Source organism: Cupressus sempervirens, chromosome 3, assembly GCF_028749045.1.
Source record: "Cupressus sempervirens isolate cs-2001-9-10 chromosome 3, ASM2874904v1, whole genome shotgun sequence".
NCBI lineage: Eukaryota > Viridiplantae > Streptophyta > Pinopsida > Cupressales > Cupressaceae > Cupressus > Cupressus sempervirens.
The window spans coordinates 594,895,208-594,911,594 of NC_143120.1; the positions used below are offsets into that span (position 1 = coordinate 594,895,208).

The 16,387-nt window shown below is 34.9% G+C and overlaps 1 protein-coding gene across 1 annotated transcript in view; it reads right to left on the bottom strand.

The window, feature by feature from the left end:
* Positions 1-7,949: 7,949 nt before the first annotated feature.
* The window catches only part of LOC149568070 (protein ARABIDILLO 1-like), a 221,565-nt gene continuing 213,127 nt past the window's right edge, over positions 7,950-16,387 (bottom strand). Inside the window, exons 10-12 of the mRNA XM_089821073.1 lie at positions 8,769-8,990; positions 8,531-8,615; positions 7,950-8,379 (exon numbers count right to left, since the gene is read on the bottom strand). Of these exons, the coding sequence (XP_089677199.1) occupies positions 8,206-8,379; positions 8,531-8,615; positions 8,769-8,990 (481 nt within the window). The 3' untranslated portion in view covers positions 7,950-8,205. The remainder of the gene's footprint in view (positions 8,380-8,530; positions 8,616-8,768; positions 8,991-16,387) is intronic.

The window sequence follows — 16,387 nt, forward strand, 5'->3', positions numbered from 1 at the left end:
TTGAAAATCTTAGTGATGTGTAGTGTCATGGTTTTAGCACCCCATTTTAAGTGTTCAGCTTGTAGCCCATCTATATCTTGCACTTTACCAGTAGCTAACCTCCTTATGCCTTGAATAATATCCTTCTAGCTGAATAACTCACTTGTAATCCCAGTTATCATGGTTCTTGTTCTCCTAAATCACACTCATAGAGGGTCTTGGCATATTCTAGCCATTTTGTTCCTATGATTTTGTTCTCTATCTGTGTTTTTCTCTGTTGAAACTCTTTCCAAAACAATCTAGGGCTGTTTTTACCAAGATTAATCAACTCAATTCTTCTCATGTTCACATACTCCTCTTTCTTCTTTTTAATTAGTTGATCATATTCCTTTCTACTTTCTTTGTTCATGTTCTTTTTCCAATTCTTTTTTTGCCATTTTGCACTTCTCATCAGACCATGGATTGGCCAAAAAAGTGTTCTTGACTTCTCTTTTGGCCTTAAATCTTTTACACTCCTTTAGGGCTTTAATGATAGTAAGAACAAGATTATCCTTATCCATGGAATGTTGTCTATCAAACTTGAGATGCTTTCCCTGAACCCTAGATAGCCACAAAAGAGTCTCAAAAAATATTATGGTTTTCTTGTCATTAAAACTTTGCCAATATGTAATCATCTTCCTTTTCTATAAAGGTTTTGAGACAATATGTTGATCTTTAAAGTGAGTGGCTACCCTTATCAAGATGGGGTTATGGTCAAATTGTAGCTCCAAGAGGCACTCCTCTATCTCAAAGTTAATTATCTTTGCAACATAGTCTTATGAGCATATGACATAATCTATAACACTTTGTCCATTGTGCCTTTTGCATGTGATTCCATCCGATTTAGGCCACTTTTTCATACCATTGCATATGACCATGTTGTGATATTGCTATCAGGATTTAACTGTGTTTTTTGAATCAAACTCATTGACCCACATTTCATGAGTAGTGATTCAACATGAATCCATCTCTCATGAGAATAAATGGAACACTTAGCAGTCATTGGATCTAGGTGATGCTCATAGGGGTGAAGCACCAAGACTTCCCAGGAGGTCACCCATTCCAACACTACTCCAGCCTGAGCGCGCTTAACTACGACGTTTCCTCCATGGTTAAATCCAAAGCTTGCAACCCCATTTGCAAAACCTTCGCCACCTGTTGTGCCTTATGAACTATTCATTAGAAAGCCCCTTAAGCTCATCAATTGATAAGAAGGAGATAATTTCCACAGCAAGTCAAATTGTGATATTGCTATCAGGATTTAACTGTGTTTCTTGAATCAAACTCATTGACCCATATTTCATGAGTAGTGGTTCAACATGAATCCATCTCTTATGCGAATAAATGGAACAGTTAGCACTCATTAGATCTAGGTGATGCTCAAAAGTGTTATATAGGTAGCATAAGCCTAGTAATTCAACCCCGAAGTGATTGACCTTTCTCATGTTATCTTGCGATGATCTTTCCCATTTTTGTCTCTTCTTCTTCTAGCCAAACTGGGTCTCTACTTTCTTTGCAACTCTCCTTAAGATTGAGAGTTTGGTTGTTTGTTGTTCTAGCATTGAAATCACCTATTATCATTATTTCCATTAGAGAGCTAAAGATTGCAATGTCTTTTTTGAGTGTAGCAAACAGGTCTCAATCTAATCTATTTTTTGATACATTTTTTAGCCTTTTGGGGCGAAGTAGCAAACAACCACCATTGTAGAAATCTAATCCTTTGTTATTTTTATCCATATATACTGCTTGTTAACATCTTCTTTCTCCAAGTTTATAATTTTGCTCAAGGTTTCTTTAATTAAAACGGTGATGCCCCCATGTCCCTTACCATTTTCAATCTTCTCGTTCCCCAGTGATATCTTCTTATACCCCTCAAAATCTGGAACCCTACATCCATCATGTTCATGTGTCTCGGTAAGCATAATGATGTCATTATCTTTAGCTATCGGCCCTAACCTAGGTCCTCTTCTCCAAACATAACCTCTACAGTTCCAACTGACTATAGTTATATGTTCTTGGGTAGGCCTGAGTTTCTATTTATTGTGTGATTTTCTCGTTGATTTAAACTCTACCATTTTGTAGCCACACCCATTTGTCATTTTCTCTTGTTGTTTTCACTTTTTCCCATTCCTTCCTTCTTTCTTCCTGCTGAGTTAAGGTAAGGTCGTCATCAAGATATGTGTGTGTACCTCTGAGAAATTTCCTATTTATTAAGATGTTTTTGTCCTTTGTATTCCTCATTGTCACTCTATGTATGTCCTTGCCTCCTCTTATCCATTTTCCGATTCTCTATGCTTGTATGGTTGTTCCATGCCAATCTAATTGGTCTTTGAAGAAGTCTTTAATTAGATTTGTTGTGTTTTCCTATTCTCCATAGTCTCGTAGCCCTTTGATGACAATATTTGTTGCTTTCTTACTTCATTCTTTTTCCTCTCTAATCTACCTCTGGACTTGTTTTTCTATTCTATCAATAGAAGTGTTTGCTAGCCCCTTTACTATGTTAGCTCATGATCTAACTTCTTCGATTTATTCTCCGAGATGGTTATCTTTTATTTCCATATTGGCCATTGCATCTTTGTATATTTTTCATTTGCAAGTTTTTGCCTCCTTCCTTAGTCCCTCCTCTCGTGACACTAGTTGTTGTCCTCTTTTCCCCTACTTCTTTCTTTAACAATATTAATTCATACTCTCCTTTTTCCATATTAAATTGCAATTTTCGAATTTGTTCTCTAAGTGACTTGACCTCCATTGCGAGTTTCCAGTTATCTTTGGTGACTCTTTTCATTGTGATACTTTCGATTTGGCTCCTCTCTTCAAGTGCCCACACCCTCTCCTTCATAGCTACCAAGTCATTCACAAAGATGTCCGGGTACCATGTCATGGGTGTCCTCATGGGGCTGTAAATATTTGACAACCCATCCTCCACTATGTCCATTGCCTGAGAATTCTATGTCTTCCCTTTACCTTTGATACCATTAAACCACTTAATTGTTTCAGAGATTTCAGTTGGCCTCAAACTCTGTTCCCCTGTCTTTGTATTGTTTGGGATGTGTGGTATCGGTTTCAAAAGTATAGTTGCGAGCTTCCCTCTTTCTGCATTTTTAATCTTTCGTATCTTTCTCAGTTTGATTATTCTTTTATATTGTTTGGCATTCACGTAAATGTAGTTTCCACCTATAGGTGGTCTACTGACTTGTGGATAGCTCAAAATGTTTGTGGGTAGATTGTCATTTGTTCCTCCAAGATTGAACGAACTCGTGTCCGATTGGGGGTCCTAGAAGAATGAGGAAGCTCCCTTGATTCCACTTGATGATGTTGTTTTGTATTAAACTATCCCCGTGTGTCAGAACCATGCCTTTGTTACCAAAGATGTCGTTGTGTTCAGCACCCTCCCCAAAACTTGCTTGTTGTTCTGCTATTACGAGTGCACTGACCATCTAATTCCTTGCCACACTATTATTGTCAAATCCTATGTTGTGCCCAATGATCCCATCTAGTTCTGGTTGTGCCTCCCTTATTTTTGGTTGATCAATCGATGAGACTTGTGCAAGTATCTTCTCATCATTTTGAAACCCTACAAGTGTTCTTGTGATTCCCCCATTTATTCCTTCTGTGGGAAACATGTCGTTATCACTGGTGTCTTATTATAGATTTTTTATGATTATTCACTCTGTTTAGCTAGTGACACACATTTAGTGCAGAAGTTTTGTGCATGCTCACGTATGATATGGAATTGACAAAGCAATTTTTCGGGAAAGCAATGTGTAAGAAAGTGATTGTTGAATGGGGCACTCGGACTTACCGGTTGATATATCGATGTCAATAAAATAATAGAGTTTTGTTGCCCATGATGTTCTAATGCTCTTGGCCAGCTTGCTTTTTCCTAATGCACTATTGTTGTCTGTGGGACCGACCCGATTTCCTGCTGTCTTCTGGCTTCCTGCATTGCTTATTTTTGTCGGCTTCCTGCGTTGCTTGGTCGGCTTGATTCCTGCGTTCCTGCCTACCTCAGTTGTTCCCGCCTACCTGCATTCGGCCTCTAGGATGAATACAAAGTCTCTCAAAATCACCAACAGTATCTAATCTAGGCCAAGTCTATAAGTTTTATTTTCATTCCTAACAAGATATCGCTAGCAGCTAATAAATATATACTAAATTAAATACAAATACTCCTCAGGGAAACTTTTTCATTGGTGCTTATTATACTTATCTCCCTCAGCATAAAAGCTTCAGCGCATTGACCATTTTCTAAATAAAACTATCGCTATGTAATTCTGAAAGTGCATTTTTTTTTTTTAAAACATCGTACATAGATTTCAAGGGAAACTCAGGCCTTTACATCTGTGCACCAAATTTGGGAGATTTGATATATTGGACAGTGAGATGTCATCTCAAAATGAAATCAATACAATGTACAAAATAGATAGAAACCACTTGATATACATATAAAGGATCTTCAAAACGAATTTCATTTGTGCACGCAATGTCTTGCAGCCATCAAGCATCAGATTGGAAGCCTCAAAGGCAAATTCTTGTTATCAGATAAAACTGTAGCTATACATGGAAGACACACACTCCATTTGGGGAAACTAAGACAAGAAAAGAAATGCTACAGGCATAAAATTCACACGGATTTGATGGACATATAAAGTAATATAAAAAGTGTAGTTTCATTTCTAAATCGACAATCATGAAGACTCACCAATTATCCAAATTAGTATACAAGACTGGGAGTTTTTTACAATTTTGCTACGTTCCCGATTGGAGAGGAATTTTCTTTTTTGTTATCACATATCTGTTCTTCCTCATCATTAATTAAAATAGCAACTAATAAACCAGCTTGTTCCAGAGAAGTTCGATTTAAAAGTAAAGCCCTTTCCTAAAGGAGAAGCATATTCATGTTTTCTGATACGTTGTTAAGGAAAGAAAAATAGGGCACATCCAGCGCTTATCATCTCAAGCCAAAAAAAATGAAATCCTTCATATGCTGCCTTTCAGAGATCAGCTAGGCAAATAACAGATGGAAATGCTAAAAGTTTCTACACATACACTCGGACTGGATTTTAAAAGGCTTTACTCATTAATGGCATACTACGGAAATTTGGCTTTCCACGAGCTAATACAAGGTCTCCTTCGTCAATGAGTAACTGTTCACATGATGAAGCTTCTCGCTCATTACTGAGACGACCGCTATTTGTGTTCTCCTGAAAATATACTGGTTAAGGAACATAAATCAGATAGTTAATCAAAACAAATAATATATTTATACGAACAGAGCAGCTAGAAACTGCTAACAGATTGATATAATTCCTTTTACAAAGTATCTTTCCATTTTTCCTTCAATCAAGTAAATAGAAATGAAGAGGGAAATCAATCGAACAAACAGAAATGATGAGGGAAAGAATCAATCATTTCATTTGACACTAAATGAAAATATACTCAATCAATCAAGAGATATCAATGAATGAGCAAATCAATCAGTATTATTCAATACTAAATCCAATTCTAGAACTTGGAAACGTAATCTATAGAAGTCAAACTGACCAACATAAGGCTTTGAAGAGTGCAGCCAAAAATGTCCAAAGACCAAATGATTGCAATTGTCTGGCAACACTCCAAACAGAGTTTGAAGACAGAAATTTATTTTATTTGCAAATGTCGTTGTGATGAACTGAATCTTAAAAGAAATACATTTAGGGTCTGTTTGGTTCGTGGAATTTAAAAACCCAGGATTTCTACAAACCTTGGTTTTGCAAATCTTCATTCCAATTTTTGGGATTTTACTTAAACCGTTCATTTCACTAGGAAGATATGTGTGAAGACACATTTTTATGCGTAAGCTTGGAGTTGAAGGCAAATTTCAAGAAGTCGTCCAATCTATTGTTTTTACACTACTTAAAAAACATAAACAGGTTTTGATTTTCAATTCCTACTTGCTCGTAGGAAGTTGGAAAACCTGGTTTTGAGGCAAAATTGGAAGTCTGGTATACTAATTCCATTTTGCCAAATTTCGAAACAAATGCAAAAATTTTCAAATCCGGATTTTGAAAAAGCCAATTCCTGCCATCTTCCAGGAACCAAACCAATAGACTGCAGCAGAAGATTCTGGGAAATTAGGAAACCACTACAGAATGCAGGGAAAACGGAGAACTTTTCAATTACTTGCCATATGGTTGGAGAATAGGGAGGGAAGCATGACAGACAGGTCAAGCAATTATATTGTTTGATTACAAAATTCATTAAATCGACTCCCTGGTCACCTACCAAGGTAGCCATTTATTTCACGTCTCAATATTTGTGGTTGCTTGAGTTTTGGCTTTATCAGATTAAAAAATAAATCGTGACAGATGGACTCCAGTGTGCGAGTGGAAGAGAACTAATCAATGGACAGAATGATTTGAAACATCTTGCAACAAGTTTAATAACACTTTCAACCATTGATCAGAAATGGTAAGTTTTTTTCCTCAGTATAGTACGCGTTCAGCATAAAAATCAACTAATTGATTTAATTAATTCCTTAACTAATATATTTGGACATTGTAGCCCCCTCCTAACTTTTCTTTTTACATTCAACTCACATCATCAATCATTAATCTTTTAACCTCAAATATTCTCCTCATGTGCCCCATCCTGCTGATGTATAAGCATGCTTAGTCATACCACTCCTTGCATAGATTGACTAGATGCGTATTTAACCTCCACCTCACCCCTTTCTCTTAACTCATCAGTCACTCTTAACGCGTGAGCTTCTTCTCTACACATACAACCACCATTATAAGTGTAAACATACTCGGCTTCAACTCACCATCTAGAATTCTTATACTCATCCTCATCTCATTACATCTCACAATTAGATCAAATCTCCCCTATCCGTATACAATCTGACATCCTAACAGTTATCCAATGACTAAAACTTCCAAGTAAATATCAACTCTCCGTTACATAATTGCATCTTGAACCTCAGTTTCTTACTCAACTGTAGCAGACTTACCATTAATCTTAAAGAGAACAATAATGTTGAAATAAACTAAAACCACATAAGATTTTTGTCTTAGTTTTAACAAACAAACATGTTTCAACAAGAGATCATTCGGTTCTCAATGCCAGAACCTAGCTAATTATGTCAGAACTCCTTAGAAGCAGCTGTAGTCCCTTTGGGGAACTACTTAGGATACACAGAAGCTAGGAGCCCTTGGAATGCCACAATAATCCCTATGATTGAAGAAAACAGCAGTACAGAGAAATCTTATAAAACTTGATTTGCACCAACTCATACCGATGTTAAAGTATCTCAAGAAGAAATTGTGCTCTGTACATCAGCATAAAAGGTTAATTGCTAGGTGTAGTGATATTCAAGCTCAATATTAATCAAGTCTTCCAATGAATACAATCTACATATATACTGACAAATCTATCTTTTCTATTGTAATTATTCAATGATTCATCAACAGGGAACACTATGTCCCATGCATTGCAGATTCTCACCAAACATTGTGCACTTATTAAATTTCATTAATCCAATATAGTGATGGCCAAAAAAAAATGTACCAAAAGCAATCATTCTAGGCATTACCATTGAGTATAATGACCACCCAACTATAAAAGCATCAAAACCCCAAAGATGCAAATCATCCTTGTGTTTCCCAGAAAATAGGTTCAAAGTAATCAACTCTTCAGTTACATAGTTTAGGATAAGAGTAGCTGAAAAAGGTAGCTGGTCATGCCCAAGAAGCCAATGCTCCACAACTATGGAAAAGACCAATTATTTTCATGAATTTGATTTGCAAATGGAAGGACAACAATGCTTGAATACTCTGAAATTAAGAGCATGGTCATTCATTTCTGCTAGACTCTTCCAATATAATATATATGAAGATGAAACCCTCTAGGTGCCATAAAGTACAAAAATGATAAGAACAGGCCACCGTTAATTAAATCATGAAAAAATTGACCTTTCATAATATGAAATAAAGAGAATAATTGCACACTGTAGTGACTAACTGCTGTTGTAACTTGACCACTGACAAAAGTTAGAGAACATATTTTAACTCACAATCTACATATCTTTGCTTCCCCAGAGATCTCAATATGCCAGTGTAGAGTTGGACATTTTGACCATACACAGCAAAATTTTGATTTTACAACATGTACTACAATCAAGAAAATGAGTAATTATTTGATCGCCATTTACATTGCTTCAGGTGGATAATGTTCAAGATTCCGCAACACGATCCTTGCAAATACTTTAGCTTGAAGTGGTGCAGTTGCTGCAGCAGCTGCAGTTCTAAGAACTCGTCCAGCGGCTGCCTTGTGCAAGAGACTTGCATGATGCATGGCATGCCTTCCACCTGGCATGGTGAACTGCAAATACATAGACAGAGACAGCAAAAATAACCTTGTCAATAAATCAACAGGCAGCAAAGTGGGCATATTGGATATTCTGGATACAACTATACAAAAGCATTTCAATAAAAAAAATAAAAAAGGTATTCAGAACAATTAGAATAAGAACCTGAAGAAGTGCAAAGGCTGCACAAGCCTTGAGAACCGTTGGACCATTCCGAAGCATGACTACAAACCTCCCAACTTCAGCACCACTTTTCAGAAACGGAATGCAAAAAAAGTTAACATTTTGTGGTTATAATTTGATATATTAAATGTTCAACTTTCAGCTCTGGATACTCTATACCATCAATAATTGCAAGTACCAATATGAAAATCATTAAACTTCTTGCCTCCCAAATGACTACCTGCATCGCAAATGCCCAGCTTCATGTATTCTTGCTGTTTCTGCAACTTGTTTCAAAGAACCAGGTGCCCAGGATGCAGATGCAGCAGAAAGACTGTCTGGATCTGAAAAGGTCTGAACAAATGTTTCAATATGTCGCATGGCTATTCGCCTTGAAGCATCTAAGCCGCCACTTTTGGGTACACTTTCACAAAGCAATCCAGCAGCTACTGCATCATCCATCCTAAAATAAAGGAACAGATTTAGTAGCAGCTAATTTTGACAAATTACACACAAAACATAAATCCAATAGTCCTCACTTCCTGAGAAATTTAGCTGAAATCTTGCCTATGTAATCAGCAATACAAATATACATGACAAAATCTGTTTCTATACTTTTTTTTTCTTTTGAAATCCAATTATTTCCTGTTTATTTCCCAATTTTTTTAATAAATCTAATGATTTGCAGATTTTTCCTCATGATATTTTCTGCTATTGGACACATCTTACAATAATGTCCAATATTCTCATAGCATCATGGGAGATTTACACATCCCACCATCCAGCTTTTTTTTTTCCTCCAAACAGTAATATAAAAAGCTATGCTCTAAGAAGTTTCAGGGACCAGGCCATTTTACGGAATGGGGGCATGTTTCTGCTAGGCACTGTCTACGCAGCAACATATTTGCACCTTACTAAAAAAATATGTTGCTAACAAAAAATAGTGTGTTAACATATATGTCACTTAATTGTTTGTGTTATGGGTCTGGTTTAGAGCCAATTTTTAGGGGACAGCTATTACAGAAATAGAAAAAAAATTATATAGAGAGAAATTTCAAATATGCATATCATTAAAATGATAAACCATTTACCAGAGAGATTTTAGAAGCTCAATACATAGAAAATTAACCAAATTCAGATACTTTCATTGTAAAAATATGGCGTACATACAGCCAAAATGCCTGAAGGCTCCAAGTTTCATGCATGAAATGACATAAAATATTGAAATATAAACAATAGACATACTATTCTAAGTCTACAGCTAAAATACTACACAGTAAACAACAATATATTAGTCCAACTCCATAATCAGCTCTCCATATTTATTTTTAAATGTAAATACTATAACTAAACTACTAAACATTTAAGTTTGCAATAATTGTCCATAATTGGTAGATGGTGGATTTAAAAGTTTAAATCATGTAGATTTGATGCCCTAACCTCATCTTTCAACTATTGTTAACTCCTTGACCAGCTACTCCTCTAGCTGCTCTTCTCCTTTCCTAATGTGAAAATGAGTTTATTTTCTTCTTTTGGTTATTTTAAGCTTAGATTGGTTTTGGTACTGCTAAATGTGGTTTGAGTGTCCTTCTGCGCCAACCAAACTTTTTTTTCAAATTTAAAGATGCCTTATTTTAAAAGAATAGGAATAAAATTGATTATGAAAAGAAATATCAGTAATCAATACATAATAACTAGTAATCATCCAATCATAAGAGGAAAGAAAAGCCAGTGAAAAAAAATGAACAATACAATGGTTACATACTTATCACACCTCTTGTATAGAAAACATGTCTATTTTAATTATATTATAGTATTATACATAATCTAATACGTGCAATATCAGATCATTTTAATTAACATCCATGCTCAAACCCATTATTATTTCTATGTCTGAGAAGAAGAGTAGAAATGCAATAAGGGAGAGGCCTGTGTAACTCTAGCCAACAAGTCATTCCCAAGACAGGATAGGGATTAGCGTCTACGAGTGCCTTGAGGACATGTCCAAGAAAAGCTTGAGGGCTTTGATACACAAAATCCTTGAGGGAAACCATTGAGTTTGGTGTCAAAGCAACCTGTTGCATCTCAACATTCTTATAGATTGGAATAATAACCAGGATAGCATGATCTTTTCAATTCACATACAGTATATTACTAATAAACCTATAGGGTAGTCTGAGGAGAGAGAACATAGGTGTATTCAGGAAGAACGTAGTGCAAATCCAGCCAATCAGTTATTCCCAAGATAGGGTGAGCCTTGTGGGCAAGTCCCAAGAAAGGCTTAAGGATTTGGATCTGTAAACTTCAAGGGAAACCATTGAGTTTGGTGCCTAAGCAATCTGTTTACATCCCAAGTGTTCCTCTCAACTAAGAATAATAATAAGAGCAAAACAAAACAAGCATTATGCTAGGTAGGCCACCTCGTGCAGATGCATAACACCTGCCCCCGAGGCCAAGAGGGTCAAAGTTCCACTCGGGCTAAATATGGGATTAGCTTGGAGTAATTTATTATGAATCACATGTGTACTAATGATCACTTGTGGTTGCACGATTCAATTGCATAAGTAAATTGTGTAGAACTTTTTCTAGACCCTAGCTTATTGCAAATTGTAAATTTTAAAGCATCGATCAAGAATCCTTGCATTATTGTGTTTGCATTGTGTCTGCTTTGTGTCTCCGTGCATCAATGTGTCTACTTTGCGTTTTCATGCACTTACATGTTCACTTAATGTATGCTTCATGTTTTCATGCAAAAAAATGTATACTCCATGAATCCATATTTTTTCTTTTATCCAATTATAAGCTTCATATGTGGACTCTACAAGAAAAGTTTATGTATAAATATATTTTGTGAGGACAAGCAAAATTTGAGAGCAGAGAACAGTGATATCCACGTCAAAATAAGATCTACATAATGAAAATATTGAGGATAATTTAAAAATAACAATAATATAATACTAGTAATGTATAATTATAACATGATAATCATAATATTAAAGTCAGGAAACGAATCGAATGATAATTAAATCTTATTCTATAAAACAACAACATATAACTTTATATAATGATTTATTAATCAAAATATATAAATTGGCATATATATATATAATATGCATTAATATTAATAACAGACTAATAATATTATTTTTAATAAATAATAATATTATAAATTACTGATATCTTTATATGGAGGATTACTAAACCTAAGAAATAAACATTTGGAATGGAAAAGAAGATATAAAAAATTAGTCTACAAAAGTTCAATTGAGAAATTCAAGTTAAATTATGTAAGGTCCCCACAAGAGACATTACAAGTGGTATCTAGGCAACTCTGTAAGCCTTCATGATACCGACTTGGACCTATAAACTTTGAGGGAATCCATTGATAGTGGTATCTAAGCAATTTTGTTAACAACTACTTTTTTCATGAGCTAGAATAGTAATCAAGTTGGACATAAACATTTAAGATGACTTAGGATACCAAGGACGGGCTTATATAAATCCAAGCTAATGGATCATATCTCAATAGAAGGTAGGGGTCAGCAATCTGTAAATCTGTGGGATGTGGACTCGACCTGTAAACTTTGAGGGAGTCCATAGTTGGTGTCTAGGTAACTTGGATATCATCTCTACTATCCATCCATAAAACAAATAATAATGACTAGGTAATTGGAATTATTCTTATGGACATATTCTTAAGACATATAATATGATTGACTAAATATATGTCAATTATGAATGACCCAAAAAGGGAACATTACTAGTGGTATCAGAGCTATGATCTTTCCATTTTGTAGGGTAAAATGACAAACAAGAAAACATTCTAATGAAATAAACAGCAATCTAACAATGTGTATTATATGTATTATTTGTGTATACTTTGTAGCTTCATGCATCTATGTGTATACTTTGTGTATGCTTTTGTATATTAATTTATATTTTTGATTTGCTTCATGATGCCAAAGCTATGAATTTCTAGGCAAAATTGATCAAAGATAAAAATCAATTTGATGCCCTTATGAGAAGAATTATCTAGTAGACCTCATGGACATTCAATGTGCTTCAGGGCAAGCAAATTTGGGAAGGGTGGGCTGTCATGTCCCCATTTTAAGATAGAATTTTAATAATAATTAAATAAGATAATATTATTAAATAAATATTAAATAATAAAATCATTTTAGTATCGATATAAACAAATAAGAAATAGTTATGGAGTGTTATTATAATATATAAAAATAAATCATAAAATAATCTATTATCAATAAAAATAGTTATAAAAAATATATAATTAAATAATAATAAAATTGCAATGGATAAAAGTCAAAAGATGTGTAATAAAGAGACATGACTCCTTCAAAATAAGATATAGAGGAGTTAAAAAAGGTATAATGGAAGAGGAAAGCAACGTAAAGAAAATAAGGTGACTTTCTCAAAAGCTATCAATAACATTGAAAGGATGTGACTCTTTGAAAAGGTCATAATTATGAAGGTTGTGACTCTTCAGAAATGTCGCAGTTATAATGCATTGTGGCTTTTTGAAAGGATTATGATTATGATTATTTAGGGTAGTGACTTTTCAAAAGGATTGTAACTTTGAAGGGTTGTGATTTTTCACGCGGGTTGTAATTATGAAGGGGTGTGACTTTTCGAATAGATTATGATTATAAAGGAGAATATAAATACAATGAGATTTGTTCAGGAGGAAATAAATAATCTTATATGATTCTAAGATATATATATCTTATAAACATATTCTTTCAATCACTCTTATCCATTGCTCTCTTTCATTACTTTTGTCATGAGCTAGAATAGTAAAAAGGTTCGATATAAGCATTAAAGGTGACTTTAGGATTATATAAATCCAAGCTAATAGATCATATCCCAATAGAGGGTAGGGGTCAGCGATTAATAAATCTTCGGGATGCGGATTTGGACCTGTAAACTTTGAGGGAGTCCATAGCTAGTGGCAAGGCAACTTGGATAGCATCTATACCATCCATCCATAAACCAATTAATAATATGATTGGGTAATTGGAATTATTATTATGGATGATCTGATGGACGGATCTAGACTAATTGCAGTATTGGATATTTAATTAAAAACACAACTCAATGGAAGTCTTAATACATTTATACATAAAATGAAATTAAGTATCAAAACTCAAAAAACTTGAGGTGAAATAAACAGAATTGAGAGAGAGAAAAAGATAGAAAGTGCAAACAAAGTTTGATTTCGGAGTTCGCCACAAACGTGACTACGTCTCCGGGTCAGCTCCAATAGAGTACGACCAATCCGATTAGTTCTCCAGAAATCAATTACAATTATGCACCAAGAAGACCATTTCTTCTAGCACTTTGACAGCATAACAATTCTTCAAAATACAAAAATGGCTCCAAAAAATCTCCTAGAAAAATCTCCCTATTCCTCTAAAAAAAACTTCACCAAGAGCAATTTCTCTCAAGTCTCCCTTAATTTTCGTTGCCTCCAAATGACATCCTACCCCCTTTTTATACAAAATAATTTGCTTAAATTGGCTCAAAACCAATTAATTTAATAATAGGGAATAAAACAAAACACCCCCCCTCGAAAATCTCCTTTACCATTTTTACATTTTGGCATTTATACAATTTTGGTGGTTAAATAATTAACCAAAAAGGCTATTTTAAGGTGGGTACGGCATTTGGTTATAGGTTAAATAAAACATTTGCTATCAATATCTTAACTTGCATAAGTGGCGTGTCGGCACATGCTTATTTTAGGATCCGCGGGGTCGGGGTTTCAAACCCCATGGGCGGCCATTTAAAAAGTCTTTGGCGGCATGCATGGTTGAAATAAAAAGTTTGACAAATGTATTTTGAATACTCCGCGTAACCTAATGGCAAAGTCTTATTTTGGTAGAAGGGTGGTTGGGAGTTCGACCCCCACCAACCCAAGTCCTCCATCCACTTGCCAATGATGTGTAAATGCCACCATGACATCATGATGACATCATCAGAATTCAAAATGATGTTTTTTACCTCCAAAATTCAAATTGCCATAACTTTTACATATGAAGTCCATTTTTGACGAAACGAATGTTGTCGGAAAGCTTGTGACGAGATCTTTAATTTGAACCCATTGTTGACCACTTTTGAGGTGGTTTGATTTCGCCCCTTATCTAGCCCTCTAGTCTACCTGTTGACCAAAACTTTGACCGATCGTAACTTGCACAAACGGACTCCTTTTTGCTCCGTTCAAGTTGCGTTGGAATCAGGATGCTGAGATCTTTTTGATGGTGCAAAAATCTAGAGATTTGAAGACACTTCAATTTTCATTGAAATTATCCACCGGATCAATGGACATATTCTTAAGACTTATATATAGTATGACTAATTAAGTAAATGTGAATCATGACAGACCCAAAAAGGGTGCATCACATATATAGCCATCCCAATGAGCCATTTGGAAAACATGGATGATCTTGCTATAAAAAAGGAACCAATGCTTGAAAGAGGTGAGTTGGAACTTCATGGAGACAAAAAAAAGTTTTGAGGAATCATAGTGCAAGGCTTTGCAGTTACTTTTTATGTAAGGACATGGTAGTTGATATGGCTATACCACTCATCCCAAGAATTGCTCACATCAACAATGTGTGTTTGTAAATTTATCGAAGGCAGCATTAGAACCTAAATGTGAGAAAGTATAAAGCTCATCCTGTGATCAACCATCCCTACTACAATGGTAGGAAGGTAGGACATTGAGTGCTTTGGGTTTACTTTCTTTTAGAAAAAAAAAAATAGGTCCCTAGAAGGGTAGGGAAGTGTGACATATAGTTTTCTAGTTGGGAAGGCAATATGGAAAGGCTTTTAGTAATCCTTTACATAGTATTGGCCCATCTATTAGTGCATCAGGTAGAGTGGTAAAGAAAATAGATAAACATATATAAATATTTATACAAACACAAATATGTATATGTGTGTGTATATACATACAAGTATGCATACATATAAACATGCATATATGCAAACATAGGCATATGTGTGTGCTTTCATACCCAATTGATTTATAGGTCCCTAGAAAGGTAGGGAAGAATGACCTGTAGTTCTAAAGTTAGGAAGGTAGTATGGAAAGGCTTGAAGGAACCCGTGTTATCAATATTAGCCAATCTAGAAGTGGACCAAATGGAGGGGCGGATAAATTTGTGTGTACATGTGCATATGCACATATGTATGTATACATATGGATGAATGACTATATGTATATGCATGCACTCACTATCAATCTATAAATCTATCTTCACACACACACACATGTATATGTAGATATGTAAACATGCATATACAAATCATGAGGACTGTATGCATATATATTGTGTATGTACATGTATAAAATATATCGAATTCTATCTTTCTACAAGTGCCTAGCATAGCCTTATTGTCAGGAATAATTTATAATTCTCTTTATGTTGCAATTGAGGGAGTGTTTCAATGTAACATTATATTTCGCCTACAAAACTAATGAGATCGTAACACTAATACTAGACCTACAATAATAATATTTAACTTACCTCTTCTAGGTAGCTTATAAAAACATGTCACCCTTGACTTGAGGTTACCAAGTGCTGCTACTTCCTTATCAATTCTTAACTGATCGAAGTTAGGAGACAGCTCTATCCACTCTAGGATCACTCCTATCTCATTCAACTAATTTCATGATTGAGAGTTAATTCATTACCTCTTGGACAGATCATGTGACTCATTTCCCAAGGTCTGTGTATTTATACTTTAACCATTGTATGGTTGCCCATTCATGCTCAAATATAATGGAATCACATTATTGCTTTTGGTAGTGTTTAATTCATATACATTAATCCTGAGGTT